The following is a 22,997-nucleotide window of genomic DNA, read 5'->3' as shown; positions in this document are numbered from 1 at the left end:
GAGCAAAAGAGTGTTCGTTCTGCCTACAAACTGATCTTTTAAAGGAATCCTGAATAGTCTTACACTAATTAGGACAAAAACAAAAACCCAGTCACAGAAGGATATTTTTTGAAGGTGGAGAAGGTACTATTTTGAGAAAATCCCCTTTCAAACTTTGAATTCTTATGGTATCCATCACACTCCACTTTGATACAAATCAAAGTTATTTGTGTGCTTTCTTCTTGTTACCCTATTAATCTGGCATCTCTGTTACAGCAGGGCCTGAAGCTGCCTCTGCTCTGTAGCTCTCCCAATACCCACCAGATCATCTTTCAGGAGACTCTCAACATTCACTGAGAGATGATAAAAACATCTTCCCAAAGTCACAAGGGTGTAAGCTGTGACCCTTTTTGTAATTCACCTCAACCCAAATGCAAAAACCCTCCATAAAAGTTGTGCCAGTCTGCTGTACAATGGAGTGAAACAAATCTCTCTTCTACTTAGATGTGGAAATCATTAATTAGCTATTTTGCGCTAAAGGGAGATACAAAGATAAATAGGCATGATCCTTTCCTCCAAGAATCTTATTATCTTGGAGAGGAGAAACAAAACTTGTCTCCCCACCAAATTTCCTGGGTGGCAAAGAGGTAACAATGACAAAGTAAAGCCGTCATTCCTTCAAAATTCCCGTAAGTGTTGGCAAGATTGTTACAGAAAACTCAGAAACGCATGGGATTCTGTGGCTCATCTTGTCAGGAGACCGACCCAAACTTCCTGATGGTCAGTACCAGCCTGGAAGCAACAAAAACAAAATTCTGCTGTTTCAGGGGGTTCCTGCCTTATTCCATCAAATTTGTATGAGTATCTTTGTAACCTGAGTGATCCATGTAAACATAAAGATCTAGCTAGCCCTTTCCTGGAGCTGCATTTGCCCAAGGGTCAGTTTCATTTTCAGTCCCATGGGAATCCAAAGTTTAGATGCAGAAACCGAGCCCCAAGCTAGAGTCAGGATACAGCTGTTAAATCCAAGAACAGGCTGTTTGGCATCACTAACTGTACTTGATGGAGCCCACAGCTGCCAAACTTTGATTTAAAGCATTGCCTTTTATAAAAAGAACTATAATGAAAATACCTTATGACTTACATAAAAACATTACCTTTAAATATGATCCATAGTATTTTGTTACATACGAACTGTCACATTGACTTAAAACAGTTATTTCTTGCTGAATGTCTTCTATTTCATCTTCTGCTTCTTCAAGGTCTATGATTTTTATAGCAACCACTTGCTGGGTCCGGTTATCAATTCCTTTAAAAACTTCTCCAAAGGAGCCTTTCCCAATGCGCTCCAATTTGGTGAACAACTCTTCGGGATCAGTTCTCTGATTCTAAGGAAAAAGAAAAAAAAAATGAGTAAGAAAGGGAAGAGAAGAGATAAATTCCTTCACTCCTTCAAATATCCATGATTTTGTCAACGTGGATCCAATCCTCCACAGATACAAAGTACTTCCTATTTCTAAGTAGAAATCTTAGTAGACTCTTCATGAACCACTGCAGTTAAAAAAAAAAAAAAATCACCCTTTGGCCAACCTTCTGATTAGGGCTCTCTCCAACAGCCAGGCTGGGCCTCAAGCATCACATACTCATTATCCCTGGCCTGAACTTTCCACCTTAGTAGGCTGTCACAGATAGTATTTACTTGAGATTGCTTTCAAATATTAGCCAGGTCTGATGTATATCGCAGTTGGGGACCCAACTGGGATTTTAGAAAATGGTTCAAAAATTGAGAAAAATAAATAGAAAACAGTTGTAGAGAGTACTGACTCTGCATTCAGTTTTTCTATTGCTCTGGATCATCCAGTTTTTTTGACCTTTGACTGGTTTCCTGGCCCTTAGCATTGGACAAACTTATCTAATCACAGCCAGTGTGTGGCCTAAGCATACTGCACCGGCTAGGGGCAGTTCCCCCAGCCAAGAATGCATTGGCATTTTAACTGAATCACCAGCCATCATCCTCTCTCCTTTAATTCTTTTATCCTATTACTACTTGAAACCTGAATTACTCCCACCACACCATCTCCTCTCCTCTGACTTGTGGGCTTGAAGGAACCAGAGGAAGTCATGCAAGCAAGATGACTGGATCCACTACAAATTTATGATCTCAACTCAGCCTTCACTACAACAAGATAATCTCTGTAATCTTCCCAAACTGACTTTATATTCTGTTCTTCCCAAAGGCTGTCCCCCAGACCACCTGCTTCATACTCCAATATCAGGTCCTCCCCTCAGACTTTTTAATAACCGCAAGAAGCTATTTACCATAAGCTCCTTTTTCACACTCTCTTCATCTCAAAAGTCCTTTGCATCATTCTCACATCACTCTCTCCTCCTTTACTTTAGTTCCCAATCATAAGGCAGCGCTCCTCCTTAGCCAGGCTAACAGTCCTTTTCCATGTGTCCTTGATCCCAATACCCTCCTATCTTCTGACAGAGATTGTCCTTTCAATCATCCTCTCTGACTAATCTTCAAATTTATCCCTTTCTAATGGTGCCTTTCCTGCTGCCTACAATCATGGGCAAGTCTCCTGAGTGGATCCTTAAAATACCTTCACTAAATATCCCTTCAAGCTGTCGGACGGTAACATCTCCTCTCTTTCACATCAAAACTACTAGTAGTAGTACTACTACTAGGTACTAGTTGCTTCCAGGCTGGTACTAGGTATACTAGAAGTATAGGAGGCACTATACTTACTGCCTCCATTTCCTCTCCTCTGACTTACTTCTCAGTCCTTTGCAATCTGGTTCCTAAACTCATCATTCAATGAAACTGCTCTCTCCGAAATAAGGAAAACTGCTCTGAATTGCCAGCCTGGAGGATCTTTAGTCAATTTCACTATCTTGACCTCTTAGCACTCTGACACTGTCTTCTGTGAATCTGTGTGACACTTCTCTCCTAGATCACCTCCTATTTATGACGAATCATCAAGTCTCCTTTGCTAATTTATCATTTCTATCATGCCAACTTGAGATCTTCTCTCCTTTCTCCATATTGTCTCAGCAAGCCCCTCAGCTCCCATGGGTTCAGGTATCACCTCTTAACAAATAATTCCCAGATGTCGAGATGTAGCCTTAGTTTCTTTCTGGAGCTCCCACTCTGCATTACTAACTGCCAACTGAACATTTCTTTTTTTAAATTATAGTTTTTTATTTTCAAAATATACACATGGGTCATTTTCAACATTCACCCCTACAAAATGCTAATTTCTTCCCCCGGGCCGCAAGTGGTATGTTAAACATGTGCAGTTCTATACATATTTCCACAAATATACAGCTCAAGAAAAACAACTGAACATTTCTTAATGGATGTGCCACAGACATCTCAAAATTAGTAAACAATTCTCTCTTCAAATCTTCCATTTAGAAAAACAAAAACAAAGCACAAAAAAACTCCCCATTACCATAGATGGCACCACCATCCTTTTAGTCACCCAAGTTTGTGAGCCTCAGCAGTATTAGCCTCAACTTCTCATTCTCCCCGGCTCCACACCGCCGATCCACTGCCAAATGGGGCTATGTTATCTCCACAACCTCTCGTATCTATCCCCATTTTCTCTACCTTACCCCACACCACCTTAGCTCAAGGCCATCTCAACTCTCACCTGGACTACTGCAAAAGCCTTCTAATTGGTTTCAAGTGGCTATCCACAATCTACCCTCTCCACAGCTACCAAAGTGATTTTCCTTAAGCGCTGTCACTCTCCTACTCAATAAACTATACTGGCTGCCTACTACGGTCAACTGTTTGGCCTCTAAAGAAAAGCTCTTCACAAATTGGCTTCAACTTGCCTGTCCGGTCTCATCATACACAACTTCACTCAGTTTAACTAAAATGGCCTTCCTACCATTCTTCACATATAATACTTCATCTTACTGCCATCCCTGGAAGAGATTCCCTTCTCATCTTCACCTCAAAGAATCCATTTGTTCCTTCAAGATTCAGCTCTCAAATACTACCTTCCACATATGTTTCCTGAGCCCCAACTGCTTATGTCATCTTCCCCCAAATTGACGTGTGTTTATTTTGTATATTTGTATAAATATACATATTATTTCCCCTTCCTTTTTTTCTTTGCATCTCTAGCATAGCATACTATCTGGCACATAGCAGGTGCTTATTAAATGTTTCTTGATTGCCACAGACTTCTCCATAGGTTGCTAATGAATGCTTATTAGCACATCCTTCAAACATGTCCTACATATTAATTCAAATTAACTTTTAAGCAAATGATTTGAGCTGATTAAAAAGCACAAGCACATATATGTCTTTCTCTTCTTTGTATATGGAGGTTTTAATGTTTCTTGGTTTGTGTCAAGGTCAGAAAAACAACAAAATTGTTTTCTAAATGAACCCAGTTTAGTTACTTAATCCAAGTAATTAATACTGGTTTTCTTATGTTAAACATGTCCAATTCTTCTAGACACATTTCCACAATTATCTTGTTGCACAAGAAAAATCAAATAAAAAAGGGGAAAAATGGGAAAGAAAATGCAAGGAAACAACAACAAAAAGAGTGAAAATGCTATGTTGTGGTCCATACTCAGTTCCCTACAGTCTTCTCTTTCTCTCTCTGGATGCAGATGGCTCTCTCCATCATTAGTCTATTGGAATGGGCCTGAATCCCCTCACTGTTAAAAAGAGCCACGTCCATTGGAATTGATCACTGTATAATCTTGCTGTTGTGTACAATGTTCTCTTGGTTCTCTTACTTCACTCAGCATCAGTTATTTAAGTCTCTCCAGGCCTCTCCGAAATCATCCTGCTGTTTCTTATAGAACAATAATTCATAACATTCGTGTACCACAATTTATTCAGCCATTTTCTGATGGGCATCCACTCAGATTCCAGTTTCTTGCCACTACAAAAAGGGCTGCCACAAACATTTTTGAACATGTGAGTTCTTTCCCCTTTTTTATGATCTCTTTGGGCTATGTCTCAGTAGAGACATTGCTTGTTTAAAGGCTATCAGTTTGATAGCCCTTTGGGTATAGTTCCATATTGTTCTTTAGAATGGTTGGAACATTTCACAACTTCACCAACAATGTATTAGTGTCCCAGTTTTCCCACATCCCCTCCGACATTTTTCATTATCTTTTCCTGTCAGCCAATCTGAGAGGTTTGTAGTGAATACCTCAGAGTTGCTTTCATTTGTCCTATGCAAATATTCAGAGAGCTGGGTTAAACTTAAGAGATCAAGATCAATAAATTTTATTCACAAAAACTTTAACCTTGTACGAATGACAATTCTTTTGAAAAAAGTATTCAGATTTCCCTTTTTCTTTTGAGGAATGGAACAGAAGGTTTCTTTTATATCAGTAGTGAATCTGTATTTTATTCTAGCAGTTTAAAAAGTAAGCAGTAAGGATGAGAACAAGTAAGCAAATGGGACAGTGGCCATTAAAATGAGCATTTCAGGCATTTCTGTGGTCAAGCTAAGTACCATCAGAAAGGACATGGTATACCTTCACTCACTTTTGCTTTCCAGAATGGGAGATAATTAGCTTACAACTGACAGGAATATTTCATTGGTTCTGAGACTGCTGCCACCAGCAAAGATGAGCTCCTCTTAATTTTTGGCAGTTTGCCTGAATAGAGACAAAACCTTCACAGCAGCAAAGACACGCTTTTAATGCTGCACAAATTCCTTTATAAGTGTGATGTGAGATTGAGCAACATGTGTCAGGCTAATAAAATACACCAAAAAAGGAATTCAGGGGGGTGGGGGAACAAATTGTAATGAAGTCAACACCTGTTAATAGTCTCGAAACAGAATATACCACTCATTATAGCAGACACCATTACAAGGAAACATGCAACACAGGTAAGCTACTTCCATATAACACTGGAGAGTATACAGCAATCGTATTTTATTTCAACAAGTAATGTTATTTTTAAAAAGTCCTACTTTCTACCCAAATATCAGTCATTCTGTCTTATCTAGGCAAGATCAGTAGCAGGCTAAACTCAGCTACAACTGACTTACTTGTATAACAAGCAAAATGTATTCAACTTTTGACCTCCCAACTAACCCACCTAAACATATGCTAGCACATGTACCAACATAATTAGAAATTAGCAGATGCATTAACAGTTTGTTAGCAAGTTTGTTACCCAAGGGTAAGATGCTCTGCTCTTCAATTTGAAATGAAACTAGGCAATTGAGAGTCAACCTTTATATTTGTGAAGAGGTCATATCATTATAAATTATAATGTAATCCAAACAGAAACCACCTCCAAATCTGCCTTTAGTATGCTACCCTGATTCCACCAGTAAGTGCTTCTACTGCTATAAGAGAATGTTGTTTTGCAAGAGTTCAAGGATTTTTGTTTTACTTTACATTGTTTTTAATTTTGAAAGGCAATGGGAATAAGCATGGCTCAATGTAATAACTGAAACTTGTCCACCAAAACAGAGGTCTCTGAGCTTTTCAGGAGAAGATACTAACTTTCCATTTCCCCCAAAGCCTTAAGATCAATGAGAGAAAGAAAAATTGCTGCACTTTATTTAAAGTCAAGGACAGAGTTGGGTATTAAAAAAAGGGAAACACAGGCAGTAGAGTCCCTGACTATAATAGAAAAGGGAATGCCCATTTCTGTCCATCCCTGTGCTTCCCTACTGATTGGGAATACAGAGGGAAGAGAGAAGGTATTGAAGTAAGAATCAGCTTTGAGAACTTCTGGGCAGGCTTTGATTAGCTTCCAACAGACATAGATCTAATGGCAAGGTACATTTTAATAGGTATTATCTTCCATTAAAATTTTTTACTTCCAGCATCTGTGGGAGATAGCAGAATCATCTGAACCAGAAAAAGAGCATAAAGTAGTTCAGGTGCTTCGGAAGAGGTTGATTTAGTGAAGGATGTCAGATGCTGAATTTGGGAAGGAGAAATTTTGAAGAAGAATCTCCAGGCCCAGATACTGGGCTAGATCTGATTTCCAGGTAGGAAGAGATGTAAGATCAAAGACAAGGAGGAAATAAAAGAATTAAGGAGAGTATCAAGTAAGAACAGGGAATAGTACTTAAAGAATTTGGTTAAGAATAAGGAAAAGATAGTTGGCCAAAAAAAGCAAGCTAAGTAAGAAAATGTAAAGGTTACGCAAATTAACAGTGGTGAAGGGGACCAAATTGGTGACACAGAAAGGAGACTGGTTCAAGGGTAAAGGGGAAGAATTTGACTGGAGTTCTTGTTTAGACAAAGCAAAATTTGAGTATGGTTGGCTATAAAAAGTTTTAATCTAGGTCCTTAGGATTGAGGAATAAATAACCACAAATAGTTTCAAAAAAAAAAAAAAGGCTAAAATTCTCAACAAGTGGGCAAAACTGGGTAGTTATTTGTGTCATGTGTGATATCTGTGTGACTATTACTTACATTTTAAGTGTAGGCTATCTTATATTTTTGGACCAGAAGGCAAATGGATCCAAAGAATGCCTCTCTACACTCTGGGTTGTTTGGAAGAAGGAAAGGCTTCTAAAGGAACACTTCAAGGAAAAAACAGATCTGAAGTTGAATAGGGATGACTTCATCCTTGTCAGTATGATGGAGAACAGAAGAATGTAACAAAGAGGAGAGCGGGAAGACAAAGTACACCTGCACAATGAGATCTTGAAACAAGATAGGAGACTCTTCCTGAAGAGGAGAAAGCTGAATGGTTTGAGAAAAAGCTGCTTTTTGTCCCAAAATGATATAGTAGAAACACAATAGCTGGCAGGTGAAAAATCACGGCCTAGTAAGATGCAGATGAAAAAAGGAATAATAGTTGGTTGCTCCCTACTCAGGGGTACAGAGGCAACTATATGACAATGTGATAATAAGAGAGATCTGCTTTCTTCCTGGGACAAAACAGAAAACTCCCTACAACTTATAAAGCGAATGACAACTAGGCACTTCTGAAGATTCACATGGGCACTAGCGACAGTTCCAAAAGTAAACTAAGAAACTTTATGAAGTTTCATATGAAGAACATAAAGGGAAAATTAATTTTGGAAGTAAATAGCCCCAATCCATCAACACAAGGTGACAAAAAGATCGGGGTGAACAAGAGCAGTGACTACAAGACTGGAAAAGGGCAGATGTTCCTATTTTCTAAAGTGATGAAAAGCGTCTAAAAATATAGACCTTGATTTCAGTTCCTGAGAAAATTCAGGAACAGATCATTAAAAAGATGATTGGCAAGCATCTAGAAAGGAAAGCAGTTATTAACAAAGAATCAGTATAGTTTCATCAGGAACAAGTTATGCCAGACTTACCTTATTTCCTTCTTTTGAAAGGCTTACTAAAATGAGCAGAAGAGGGGACTACTGAGTGTAATCTGTTCAGATTTTAACAAAACTTTCAATAAAATTATCTCATACTATTCTTTTTTGCCTTTAATTTTGTTAATCTCTTCTTTGATTTTCAGAATTTCTACTTTGGTATTAGCTGGAAGGAGTCTGATTTGTTGTTTTTCTAGTTTAACTGCATGTCTCATGTACTGAATTATTCTCTCTTTTGTTGATGAAAGTGTTTAGAGATTACAAATTTCCCCTAAAGACTGCTTTAGCTGTATCCCATAAGGTTTGCTATGTTCTCTCACTGTCAGCATTTTCTTTGATGAAATGTTGTTGTTTCTATGATTTGTTCTTTGATCTAATAATTATTTGGACGTATAGTCTACAATTCTTTCTTCAAAAGTCTTTTATTGAATATAATTTTTGGTTTTTTTGATCAGCAAAGAGTGTTCAGTATTTCTACTTTTCTGCATTCGTGGCCCTTTAATGTCTCCATGACATGGTCAATTTCATAAAAGGTGCCACACACATCTAAGAAGTACACAAACCTCTTTGTGATTCCCATCTGCTGATTGACAAAAGATCTAGCAATTCAGTAACGATTCTTAGTAGTAATATTTCCCTTCATCTTGGCCATTTATGTTTTTTCTTCTCTCTGCCCCATCCCCTTTTAGAAAGCAGATGGTAAAAATGTAAGTTTGCAAACAAAAAGAAGCCCAAGACTTGTAGACTATTCAGAAGCCTCAAAGCCTTTATCACTAAATATTTTCATCCAGAAGAGTGCTGAAAGGCACTTGGACATTGTGAGTGCTGAACAACACTAAAAAGAAAAAAAAATCGAATTTATATAAACATACAGGAAATTGGTCACTGATACGAGAACCATATCAGAAATCAGCTGTCTGTATGCAAGCAGTCAGATCATTGCCTAGTTAGAGCAAAGGTCAAACATCATCAAGTCAGAAATGTAAAGATGAGAAGACACTGTGAACAATTTTAGCAGCTTCAACCTAACCTATTCAAACCAGCTGTACTGAAAAATAGGAAATGAAAAAAAAGCAAAGGTATTGCTTTGATTAGCACCATTTCCTGTAAAATTCTAACCAATGTAAAACATGAGACCAAAGATTCCTGAAACCAAGTTACCAACAAATGTTATCTGATAAGCAGAGACAGATGACAGACAAGGGCAACAAATTTAGAATTTTAATAATTTATAAAATATAAAGGAAGGTAAAAGACCACGAGCAATATCACCTTATAAAATAGTGAAAAACAGTAGAAGTGAAAACAAATACAAAGAAATTTGGCATGAGACCCAACTGAATGAATTCATCCCAAGGGTCCTTATATATACAACTGGCATTTTTGATTTCCTTCAAAAGCTAATTGTACAATATTTCAGAGTCTGATTCTTTTTGTACAGCAAAATAACATTTTGGTCATGTATACTTATTGTGTATCTAATTTATATTTTAATATATTTAACATCTACTGGTCATCCTGCCATCTAGGGGAGGGTGGGGGTAAGAGGTGAAAAATTGGAACAAGAGGTTTGGCAATTGTTAATGCTGTAAAGTTACCCATGCATATATCCTGTAAATAAAAGGCTATTAAATAAAATATATATATATATATATATATATATATATATATATATATATATACACACACACACACAACTGGCAGGAGGCTAACAAATAGAAAATGAAACAAATCTGTTGGCCTATTTTCATTGTCAGTAAGTGTGATCACAGATTTGTACCCTAACATTCCAGGCTCTGATATGAGGAAACTGAAATGATACTTAGGAAGATGAAAGCAGGAAGAATGGCTGTTCTACATCAATTGTATTTTTAAAAAAATTAATGCTGAAAGTGACAATCCTGAAAGCACTGCAGGATCATTTTACAAGGTATCTCAGAGTGGGGAGGGGGATTATTAACCATAAAACGTGAGCAAGAGAATGTCAATAACCTAACTCAACAATACTAAAAAGATAGTAGGCTACTTTTTCATCCTCATAATATCTTTACCCCTGATGAAAAGAACAATCAGGCAGGCTACTGCAAGCAATTTTCTGTAATGTGCCTTGTCTTTCCCATCACCCAGTTGACCAAAAATATAGAGAATAGAAAATCCTGTTGAGCTTGTTGATTTAAAAAAAAAAACTACTTGAATAGAGCCACAAAGGCTTTCCTCCAAAGACTTGGGACTTATACATATGTTAAGATCCTATAAAATTGGATGATAACTGGAACTGCACAGATAACTGCTTAATGACTCTAATTCTTATTGCCAAGCCAAAGAGAGAACAGAAGATATGTTATCCAGAGGCATTTGTCACTGTTATGAAATATGTTCTGTGTAAGGTTACAATGCAGATGGTGAGATGTTCTCATAGCTGATATTGTACTAAGTGCATCAAACCCCAATAATATATGCCTTCAATAAGAGCCACAAGTACTCATACAATTATAGATTTAATGCTGGAAAAGCCTGAAGTCATCTAGGTCAATTCCCTCATTTTAAAGCTGAAACTGAGGCCCCAAGATGCTAAGTGGTCTGCTCAAGGTCCCACAGGCAGTAGATAGCAGGCTTGGGATTCAAACTCAGGGTCTCTATCTAATGCCAAACCAGAACTCTTTTCACTGTACCCCACTTAAAGAGAACACATAGGAAAAGCTAAATGGATAAAAAATGCTTGTTGTCCAGATTATGATGTGAGGTTATATGGTCACTGGAACAAACACTGAAGATGAATGAGTTTGGCCCAGAATTAAATAGGAGAGTGGTCCAGACTGCATTTAGGAAAACGTACTACTCTCGACTTGCAGTACTTTCATTGATCCAGACACTTCCCAGCACAAAAGCCTTTTTAAAAATAGTGTCTTGATACAGTAGACATATTCCAACTAGCACATCACTGGCCCCCACAAAGCACATTCCCAGGAAAACAATTAAGCAACACTAAATTGTGATAGCAGCAACTAGTAGTCCATGTCACTTTAAATTTGATCTGCCATTTGGGGTCGTGTGAATTTATGTTACCGTAATCATTTTGTATTTGGCCTTTCGGCTCTCTCTTCATTATGTATCACTTCATGCAAAAGCTTTTCTGAATTCTTAATTATCATTCCTTAAGATACAAAACATTGTATTACATCCACATATCATTCATTCAGCAGTTCCCCAAGTATGAGGTGGTTAGTTTGTTTCTAACTTTTCTTTCTTCAACTAATGCTATTATGTATACTTTTGTACAGATGAGTTTTTTTTTTTCCTATTTTCAACAACCTTCCTTTAGTGTAAAGCCATTATACTGTGATGGCTTTATTACATGCTTACTACTAGTGCCAAGCACTATAATAATCAAGAAGAATGTAAATATAAAGAATAAAGCCGGCCCCCTCAAGGGGATTACACTCTGATGGCAGAAAACAATACATAAAGGGGTTCTAAAAAAGTAGAGGGATGTATATATATTCTCAGTTGCATGATGTGGAGATGGCCTCTAAGTGAGGTAAAAGCCTGGATCTGGGCAAGACAAAGCAAGGATGAAGTCTAAGTTTTGAGATGGGGAGAACATACAGGCCTCTTCTGAGGAACATCATATTTTAAGTAGACGGTCTCTGGGAAAACATGCACGAGAACCTCACAGGATGCAAAGGTTGCCTTCTGCACTGACGGAGAAGCCATTAACATAGATTTCCTGATAGAAAAGCAGTAGTGACCTACAAAATAGGTTTAAATTCTATAAAATAATGCTATACATGAAATGCTCCTGTGATAGTCCCTCCGACAGTCCTTCTCCAAGGAAAGCAATCAATTGCTTGTTTGAACCATGCAAAAGTTGAGCTTTGGCTTGATCCCTATTCTACCATCAAGAACAAAACTGGCATACTATGTCACATCCATCAGCCATCCAGCCCGATATTCTCTCTGACGTGGCACTATAAATCCATCATTAAAGTTTGTCAAGCTCTTTTTTGAATAGATTATTATTAGTCTATTCTGTTTTCTGAGATAATTTCCACAGGCTTAAGATCTCTTAACAATGTCATGCATAAAGGCATAGATGAGATGCTTATCAAATTTCCAGATGACAGAAAGCTGAAAGGGATAGCTAACACCCTATAAGACAGTCAGGATCCAAAAAGATCTTGACAGGCTAGCACACTGGACTGAATCAAATTAAGATGAAATTGAATAGAAAGTCTTGCATTTGAGATGGAAAAAAAATCAACTTTACAAGTACAAGATGGTGAAAGGTGTGGTTAGGAAGCAAGTCAACAATGGAAGAACTGAGGGGTGGTGGGGGTTTACAAGACTGGAAGCTCCTTGAGTCAACACTGTACCCTATCCCCCCTCCCCCCCAAAAAACCAAACTGAAACAAAGTGATTTAGGCTGCATTAAGGCAAGTTATAGCTTCTGGAAAAAAGGAGGCATCCAACTGAAACTGCTTCTCCAAAAGTCAATAATGATGGCAAGATTCTCAATCATCATCCACCTTGATTTCTCTGTATTCTCTGCAACTGTCAATCACCTCTTCTCCAGGATATTCTTCTCTAGGTTTATGTGACAAGTCTCCTTGTTCTCCACTTGTGTGTGTGACCACTCTATTCTTAGATAGAAGCTGGGGCCCAGTTCTCCTCCCTTCTTCCTCTATGCCAAGTTCTTAAACTTTATTGTGACATCGACCTTTATGAAAATCTAGTGAAGCCCTTGAACTTCTCAGAAGAATGTTTTCAAATGCATAAAATAAAATACATTGGAAACCAATTCTATGCAAAATATTTTAAAAAACAACTTTGTAACTATATCAGGTCACATAACCTAGGGTTAAGGAGCTTCCAGCTATGTTCCTTGGTGAGCTCATCAGTTCATAAGAATCATTTCCGTACAAGTGATTCAAAGATCTTTTAATATCCAGCTCTAATCTCTGTCCTGAGGTACTATCCCACATCTCCAACATCTTGAGGGTTGGGTGTTCTCTAGGAATCTCAAACTCCGCATGTTTAAAATAGAATACATTACCTTTCTCCCCCCCCCCAGACCTTAACCATTCTGCCAGGGCCCCATCATCCTCCTAGTTACCCTCACAACCTCAGGGTCACTCCCCATTTTCTTTCACATTCACCTTACATATATTGTCAAATAATGTCATTTCTATCCTCTCTTGTATTTTTCCCCTTCTTTTTTATGGGTCCTCATTACCTCTCATCTGGTCTAATTAGACTCCCTGCCTCAATCCTCTCCCCAATTCACTCAGCTGCCAAAGGGACTTTTTAAAAGTGCAACCATTTTAATCCTTTCCTTTCTCCCACTAAAAAACTCCAGTGGCTCTCTATTACTTCTAAGATAAAATCTCAAATTCTCTTCGACTTTTAAAGCTCTTAACAATGTGACCCCTTCCCATCTTCCTTTTCTTACATTTTATTCCCTATTCCCAGTCAATCACTCTACAAACCTAGTTCCATATTGCTGAGTCTGGGCCGCTGCATTGGTTGTACCCCACCATGCCTGGAATGTTCTCTCTCCTTACCTATACCTCCTGGTTTCTTTGGGTTCAGCTCAAAACCTACCACCTACTGCAGAAGGCTATTGTCCCTGTCTCCTATATCTTTCCTTCTAAAGACTACCTTCTATTTATAATTGTATCTCATATGTACATAATTATTTTCATATTGTTTCCCCCCACTCAGAATTCAAGCTCGTTGAGAGTAGGGGCCATGTTTCTCTCTTTCTTTGAATCCCCAACATTTAACAGAGCACCGCCCAGCACCTGGTAACAAATAATTGGTGATTTGATTTGACATTTCCTTGTACTCTGCCCTAGTCTATCTTGTTCGATTCTGGGCACCACGGTTCTGGAAGAACAGCTGTTTCTAGAAGGGCAAGTAGGATGGTGCCTGAGTTCTTGTCATATGGGGAACAATATAGTAAGAACATGGAATATTTAGCCTAGAAAAGACTGACTAGAAGGGGGATAATAGGATAATTTTCTTCAAAGATATTAAAAGCCAACACATAGAAGAGATTGGTCTCTGTCCCCAGAAGGCAAAACCAAGGTAACAGTGGACAAAGTTGAAAAGGGCAAATTTGGGCTGGTTACCAGAAAAGGCTTCCCAACACCAAGGGCTGCCCTGGAGTACAGCAGACTCCTCCTCATGGGGAGGCAGAGCATTTCTGGGACATCTTTTAGTGACGGTTCCTTTTAGAATCCAGGTTGGACTAAGTGGCCACTGCAATCTCTTTCATTTCTGAATTCTTGTAAGATTTTGGAGGCAGATGCAACCATAGAGAAACCAAAGCTTGCATGTCATATAATTTGTTCCAGTTCATACAGGGGAGGAAGTAGCAAAAGTGGGATTCAAATCCAACTCTTGACTCCAGCTCCAGTGTTCTTTGCATCAAATGATATTCCATTTTCTTTTATATGTCCCAAATTGGTATTTGGCATTTTATCAGTAACCTTCACAACATCTTACTATCCTGTAACTTCATGATTTTTTTAAATATTCAGAAGAATTTAGTGTTATTTAAGCACTCAATAAATGTTTATTGAATGATTCTATACAAACTTAAGAGATTATAAGGTATTTTTCCTTCTCCACACTATTTATTAAAAGATTCAATAAAACTGGAGGTTAGTACTGATTCTTAAAAAATACCTCTGTTCACATTAGAAATGCCCATTTATCCTTTTATATTCCTTTGCTGCTGCTGCTGCTGCTTCTTTTTGGAAAAGTGTTTTGTTTTGTTTTTTTTAAATAAAAATGCTGTTATTACCCAACAGCATCCACCTCCCTCTCCTCACATTTTGTTACCAAAAAGGCCAAGTTAAGCAAAATAAAACAAACTGATAGTATATGCCTCACTCTGTACCTGTAGTCCACCACTTCACCACAGTGGCCTCCCCTTAGCTCTTTGGGTTTAAAGAGCATTACTTAAACATGACAATAGCACCTAAAAATCCCATGACAATTCATTTTTAAAAGATACCTTTGGACATTATAACATGGCAATAGGATTTTTTCAGAACTAAAATATTATTTCTAGTGGTTTCTTTTAACCCAATACTTATTTATCTCCCCAAAGATTTCCTCTCATATGAGCTGTTCTGCCTTTCTCCCCAAAAGCTTGTTAATATAAGGAGGCTGAGCTTTTTGGGATGGAAAAAAAAATATTAGTGGAAGGATTTAGAACTGTGGCTTGAGTGAAACCTAATAAGATTAGCCCGAAGGACTAGATAAAAAGGAATTGAACTGAGTTACTCTCCTTTAGATGTTTCTGCCAGAGAAGGGAATTGTGAGCAGCTAAGTCTCATGGAGGATAGGGGCTTTATCTGGGCCCACATGCCTCTCCCTATCTGTGGTATGGGAGAACGATGCCTTTTGTACAGCTTAGAGGTTAGAGCCCCATGAAGCAACCCTAAGCCCTGAGTAATGGCACAGAAGTGGAAGGACCACAGAGATAAATTAATACCCTTCTGCTAGGCCATGTTTAAATGTGGACCACAGTAAGGCTGAAACCCAAGTCCAACCTGAGATGGGGTTTCTGCCTTCTTACCTATTTAGTCTCTTTTTCTGATTCTTAAAACTCCAAGCAAATTTGTTATAGATGTAATATGGGGACAGTAGCTTTCAGTACCCTAATCCTCAAGAAACACTTGTTCAGGAAGGAACTGCAGGCCGGAAGTCCAAAGGATAGAGTTTCACTGGTTTCTCTTTGGACAAATAATAATAAAGGCCAAATATGGCTCAGAAGAGCCAGAAGCGGTTATAAAACAAAGAGCCTACTACCTGGCAGCATTACTTACTGTAGGCAAGCATAGCTTTAATTCTAAGTTAAAGTACCTTACAACACAAACAACTTGGACATTAAAGATAAAAGACAGGATTTGGGAAAGAAAAATTAGAAATTCTTGCTCTAAATAATTTTGATATTAAACCAAGGTTTTAAAAAAATCAACAGCCATAACTAATGAGGATTCTATACTAATATTCCTCATAGCCTCTATATCAGGCATTTCCAACTGAGATTCTGTGGGTAGATTTCATGGTGGGGGCATAAACTTGGATAGGGGAGCAAATAACATCTTTATGTACATGTGTGCATCTATATGTGTGTGCGTAGCAGGAGAGAGAGAGAGAGAGAGAGAGAGAGAGAGAGAGCGCACTGTTTCCTTTGTAATCACACAGACTTTATGAATTTAAAAACATGATTCTGATAAGGAGTCCATCTATAGGTTTGCCAAAAGTGCCCATGATGCACAAAAACATTAAGAACCTCTGGTTCTCTGCCTATGACCCTATGATAACAACAGGTTCTTTACCCCAACATGTGTCTCTGTAGTCTTACACCCAGGGTATCACATCTAATCTTTATAAAAGAAGATACTTGAAGAATTTGCAACACAAGGTTTTGCAAGGGTGAATGTTGAAAATTATCTATGCATATATTTTGAAAATAAAAAGCTAAACAAAATTTTTTACAAAACTTTTTTATTTTCAAAACATATGCAAAGATAATTTGACAACACTGACCCTTGCATAGCCTTGTGTTTCAGATTTTCTCCTTCCCTCCACCCCCTCCCCTAGATGGCAAGCAATCCAGTATATGTTAAACATGTTAAAATATATATATTAAATCCAATATGTAGAAACATATTTACACAATTCTCTTGCTGCCAAAAAAAATCAGATAAAAAAAGAAAGTAAATGAGTAAGAAAACAAAATGCAAGTGAACAACAAAAAGAGTGAGAATGTTATGTTGTGATACACATTCAGTTCCCACAGTCCTCTCTGGGTGTAGATGGTTCTCTTCATCACAAGATCATTGGAACTGGCACCAATCATCTCCTTGTTGGAAAGAGTCACATTCATCAGAATTTATCATCATATAATATTGATGCTGCCGTGTATAATGATTTCCAGGCCTCTCTAAAATCATTCTGCTGGGATTTTCATGATTTCAGAGAGGAATGGAGAGACTGACATGAACTGATGCTAAGTGAAATCAGCAGAACCAGGAGATGATCATACACAGCAACAACAAGATTATACAATGATCAACTCTGATGATTGTGGCCCTCTTCAACAATGAGATGATTCAAACCAGTTCCAATTGTTCAGTAAAGAAGAGAATCAGCTGCACCCCGAGAGAGAAATCTGGGAAACGAGTGTGGACCACAACATAGCATTTCCACTCTCTCTGTTATTGTTTGCTTGCATTTTTGTTTTCCTTCTCAGGTTTTTTTCTTTCTTTCTAGATCCGATTTTTCTTGTGCAACAACAAGATAACTATATAAATATGTATACATACATTGGATTTAACATACACTTTAGCATATTTAACATATAGTGGATTGCCTGCCACCTAGGAGAGGGGGTGGGGGAAGGAGGGGAAAAGTGGGAACAGAAGGTTTTGCAAGGGTCACTGTTGAAAAATTACCATGCATATGTTTAGTAAATAAAAAGCTATAATAATAAAATAAAAATAAATAAATAAATAAAATCATCCTGCTGGTCGCTTCTTATGGAACAATAATATTCCATAACATTCACTTATTTGGCCATTCTCCAACTGAGGGGCATCCACTCAGTTTCCAGTTTCTTGCCACAAACATTTTTGCACACATGGATCCCTTTCCTTCCTTTAAGATCTCTTAGGGATATAGGCCCAATAGAAACATTACTGGGTCAAAGGGTCTGCACAGTTTGATAACTTTTTGAACATAGTTTCAAATTGTTCTCCGGAATGTCTGGATCCGTTCACAGTTTCACCAACAATGTATCAGTGTCCCAGTTCTCCCACATTCCTTCCAACATTCGTGCCTGTCTTTTCCTGTCATCTTAGCCAATCTGAGAGGTGTGTAGTGGTATCTCAGAGTTGTATTAATTTGCATTTCTCTGATCAACAGTGATTTAGAGAACCTTCTCATATGATTAGAAATCTGAAAACTGTCTGTTCATATCCTTTGACCATTTACCAACTGGAGAATGGCTTGAATTCTTATCAATTTGAGTCAATTCTCCATATATTTTAGAAATAAGGCCTTTATCAGAACCCTTAAATGTAAAAATGATTTCCCAATTTATTGCTTCCCTTCTGACCTTGTCTGCATTAGTTTTGTTTGTACATAAACTTTTTAACTTAACATAATTAAAATTATCTAGTGTTCTATTATGAGGTCCATTTCTTCTTTGGACACAAATTCCTTCCTTCTCCACAGATCTGAGAGGTAAACTATCCTATGTTCTTCTGATTTGCTTATAACATCACTTAAAGAAAAAATTTTAATAAAAAAGAAGATACTTGTTTATTTGTTTATGGTAATACCTAAGATTGAAATCAGGTTTGAGAGAGAGGATAACAGAAAAGACTAGAAGAAGGAAAAAGGAGTGACAGAATAGCAGAAAATGGGCAGCTATAAGAGTATTAGGTGCCACAATTCAATCTGTGGGGCATACACACAGGCCTAGACAACGATTTTGCCAGATTCTAGAGAAAGAAGAAAGGAGACTTGATTCCTCGAGGCAAGGAATAGAAAAAATAAGGTTGGCAGCTCTGAGTTGAAATGACCACCAGAAAGGAGAATCCAGAAACAGAATCCTACCCTGAAAATAAGAAAAATGATGTCTCATGCCCAAGATTTTTGTCAAATGTATTGCTCAAAATACACTTCTTTACCTCGGAACTCAGGCTTATGCTAGTAAGTATTTAATGCTGTTTTTCAGAGTAGAAGGGGAAAAAAAACCTATCTTGAATATACTTTAAATGACAGACTAGGAAATTTTTAAATATTAAAACCAAATGTCTATGTTACAAGTAAAAACTGAAGACAGGAGCCTAAGAGAAAGGGCCTAAGTTTTATATATGGGTTCCTTTAGGTGTTTTAAGTTCTTCAAGAGTTTGAAAGGACTTTAGATATAATCTAGTCTAATTCTCTCATTCTACAGTTGAGTAAACCGAGTCAAAAGAAATGCTGTGACTAAACTACAGCATTGCTAAAATGCTACATACTTGCTATGCAAAACAGCACTAATGAAATAATCAACTTGACAAAACAAAATTAATCTGAATAGAAGACTTTTAAAAATTATGGCTACTAATCTTGAAGCTGACCTAAAAGAGAATGAAGTAAGTTTTAAACAAATTATATGTCACAGAAAGTTTAGAAAAAGAGAGACAGTGAAGTAGACTTGTTTTTTGAGATTCTAAAGAGGACTTCTGAGAAGATTCTTGGCAAACCTTAATGTACAATTCTAATGGATAACAGTAATGATGATGATGTAAAAGGTTGATTACTTTTGTCTTTATTGTATTTGATTTTACTTCCCAAGACAAGCAGTTGGGGGGATTAGGACTGTGAGGATAAGCAGGTAGAGGAGCAAAGAAGTCAAATACAATCATTTGTTTAGATGTACAAGCCATTTGCGGATCAGATGTTTACGTGGGAGATCTTTTTAACTCAACAATGAATGATAGGGAGCGCTACCAGAGAGTTATGATGAAAGAGGGAAAAACGATTCTCCTAAGCTAACACAAGTGGGTTACTGTTTAAAAATATAGGCAGGGTCCACTTTAGGAAACAAGTTTTATTCTAAAAGTTCTTTTGTAACTCAGAACACATTTTCTGGAGAAACAAGGCCCTAAATGGTAGCTGGAGTCTCTGAAGGGGTAAGAGCCCAGAGTGCTTGCTTTTATGGAATATTTGCATTTACCTTCATTTTTCTCTCTTAAATGCTATTTTCCAAATTCTAAGTAAACCCAGAGTTCTTAAATGGTGTGTATACTGAGTTATAAGTACATTAAGACTACATGTTACTTTTTAAATAGTCACACACTTCCTTTTAGATAATAACATTTATCAGCTCACAAGGGGGCCTCTTTCTTTTGCCACACCCACTTAGAAAGCAGTTTCAAAGACCTGCCGCCCCCAGTGGGATGTTTCTGTTCTCAGAGGCAAAACATGAAAGTCATGGAACTATATTTTCTCTATACACGAGACAGTAGTTTCACTTTCGGCAATATTATTGAGAATAAAGAGTACCTTTCCAAGCCTTACAGTGAGTGTTCAAATCCTGTCTGTGACACACAGTTTCACAGTATTCAGTTTCAGCTAATCTGTTAAATTATATCTGGATTCCTCTGAGTGATGAATTCACAGGTCAAGACCCCTCAAAGCCTGCTTTTATACCCAATTACTTTGTCATTCCTATTTTTCAATATCAAATCTTTAAATTTTATTTTAAAATATCAAATTTTTAAATATCAAATTCATCAAATATTAAATATTTTCTTTAGCAATTATTTTATTTATAATAATAGGTCTTTACTTTCAAAATACATGCAAAGATACTTTATCATTCACCTTTGCAAAAACTCATGTTCCCAATTTTTCTCCCTCCCTTCCCATCATCTCTTCCCCTCCCCTAGCCTGCAAGTAATCCAATACACATTAAACACAGGCAATTCTTCTAAACATATTTCCACATTTATCATAGCAATTATTTTAGTACAGTAGAGTTTTGCATTAAAATTGTTCAACTAGGACAAAACTATGTACTGGTCTTAATAATCTTTTCATTCTGATTTTTAGACTTGAAAGAACTCTATATTTGAAGAAAAAAGGAATAATTGAAAATATTCTTTCAGGTAATTTTTCAAAAAGTTCTAAGCAGGAACAAGTTGCATTGCTTTCAATTCAGTAGGCAGCTAGAGTGCTGGGCCTGGGAACAGGAAGACCTGGGTTGGAATTCAGCCTCACTGGCTGTGTTGACTCTGGGAAAGTCACAACTTCTGCCTGCTTCAGTTTCTCCAAATGTAAAATGGGAATAGTAATAATAATAGTACCTACCTCCTAGAGTTGTTGTCAGGGTCAAATGGGATAACCCTTGCAAAGTGATTTGGTCCAGTGTCTTACACTAGCTATTATTATTATATATAGTTGGGGATTGTGAGGAAAACAAAAATCCCTGATGCTTACAGCCCGTTTTCCATATTTTGTCCTGCCCCTTGGGCAGGCTTCTAACCAACAAGTCAAAAGAACAGGTCAGGCCTGCACACAGTCTAGGCAACCACAAAGGCCATGGAATCCTTCCCTTCTTTGGCAATGCCGAGCCTGACTGCCCACAGGTGAGCATGTGTGGGTATTGCACTGGTCAAGTCCAGAACTGAACTCGCTTCATCTCTTCTCCCAAACCTGCTCCTCCTATGGCCTTCATTACTTTTCTGTCAGTCTCTCATGCTGAAAATCTTGAAGTTACCTTGGGAAGTGAGCCACAACGGAAAGAGCGCATCAGTTCTCAGTCCCTCTCTTGCCACTGACGCCCCCTAGCAATGCCCCACCTGGACTACCACCTCCATCCTTTCCCATGTCGCCATGACACCCTTTCCACCCCTACTGGACAAACCGTTCTTGTTCTTGTTCAGAGACCCTGTCATATCAGTTTTCTTTTCAAAAATATTGAGTAGCTGCTCCCCCAAATCCCAGATAACACCCAAATTCCTTTGCCTGCCATTTGAGAAATCCCATCATCTGGTGCCAATGGGCCTTATCTCCCACTATTTTCTCTCTCTAATAGTCTATGCTCAAAGCAAACTGAATTACTTATTTGTCATCCCCTCAACATACCCTGTGCACTCCTGCCTCTGGCCTTTGGTCACCCTGTTCTCTAGACCTAAAATGCCTTCCCCTCCCCCCATTCTCTGCTTGTCAAATTTCTACCCAACATTTAAAGGCCACTGAAAATGCCACCTTCCTAGACTGCCCTTCCATTCAGTAATGGGCTCTTCCTTCATGGGCTCACAGCACTTTGTTTTGTGCCTCTCTTCCAGTTATCTGTGTACATCATATGCCTCTCCCTTCCCACGAAAGTAAGCTTCAGGGGAGCAGACAGCAGATCTAATCTACATGATGCATCTTCCATCCCCTCCGACCACACCCAGTGTCTAGCCCATTTATTAAAGTTATTATTTTATAATACTTATAAAACGGAAATTTCTGCACATTTTGATTTCTGTGCAGTTCTAAATACTGGTACAGAATAGGGAGCTCTCTGTGGCTGTTCCTCTCAACCTGCCCCAGTTTGGGGGCTCTTCAGACCTAGGGTAAGGACCTCCCCAATGAGGAAACTCCTTCCGCCAATGAATGCAGGCAGGCACCTTCTCTGCAGTGCTACAGTCTTAGACAAACTGCCTAGGAAATCAAAGGGTGAAGTGACTTGCCCGGAGTCGCTCAGCCAGTAAAGTGTTAAGAGAGGGGACTCTGATCCCTCTATGCTGCCTCTACAGCCACTGTGACACCTCAAGCCACCTCTCTTGATATCTGGAATATGGACCCATTATTTTCCTCTCCCTTCCAGAGGGCTGTAAGAGTAAGCATTTTAAAAAACTCAAATTCCCCTCCAAACCAGCTTTCTAAATGAAAAGTAGGAAACCGAGCTTATTTTGCAGTTAGATACGTCAACATCGGACAGAATTCTCAAATGAAAGGAAGTGATTCATTATTTGATCTTAAGTTCCATAAAATGCTTAATGTGAGAAAAAAAATGAATCACCTTCCTCTCAATAACAGGCCCACGACTTGAAATAAATGAGAGATGCCAAAGCACTGCCTAGTTTATGTGGTTCTATGTTTGTGACTTTTCTGGAGGAAACCCAAGATGAGGTTTCTCACAAA

The 22,997-nt window shown here is 38.0% G+C and overlaps 1 protein-coding gene across 3 annotated transcripts in view; it reads right to left on the bottom strand.

Moving 5' to 3' along the window:
- The window catches only part of STK26 (serine/threonine kinase 26), a 52,663-nt gene that overhangs the window by 12,935 nt on the left and 16,731 nt on the right, over nt 1-22,997 (bottom strand). For all 3 annotated transcript variants that reach the window (XM_031944615.1, XM_031944614.1, XM_031944617.1), the window contains one exon: nt 1,137-1,367. In XM_031944615.1, coding sequence (XP_031800475.1) covers nt 1,137-1,367 — 231 coding nt within the window. The remainder of the gene's footprint in view (nt 1-1,136; nt 1,368-22,997) is intronic.

Source organism: Sarcophilus harrisii, chromosome X (assembly GCF_902635505.1).
Source record: "Sarcophilus harrisii chromosome X, mSarHar1.11, whole genome shotgun sequence".
Taxonomy (NCBI): Eukaryota; Metazoa; Chordata; class Mammalia; order Dasyuromorphia; family Dasyuridae; genus Sarcophilus; species Sarcophilus harrisii.
This window is presented reverse-complemented; position numbering and strand designations above follow the sequence as displayed.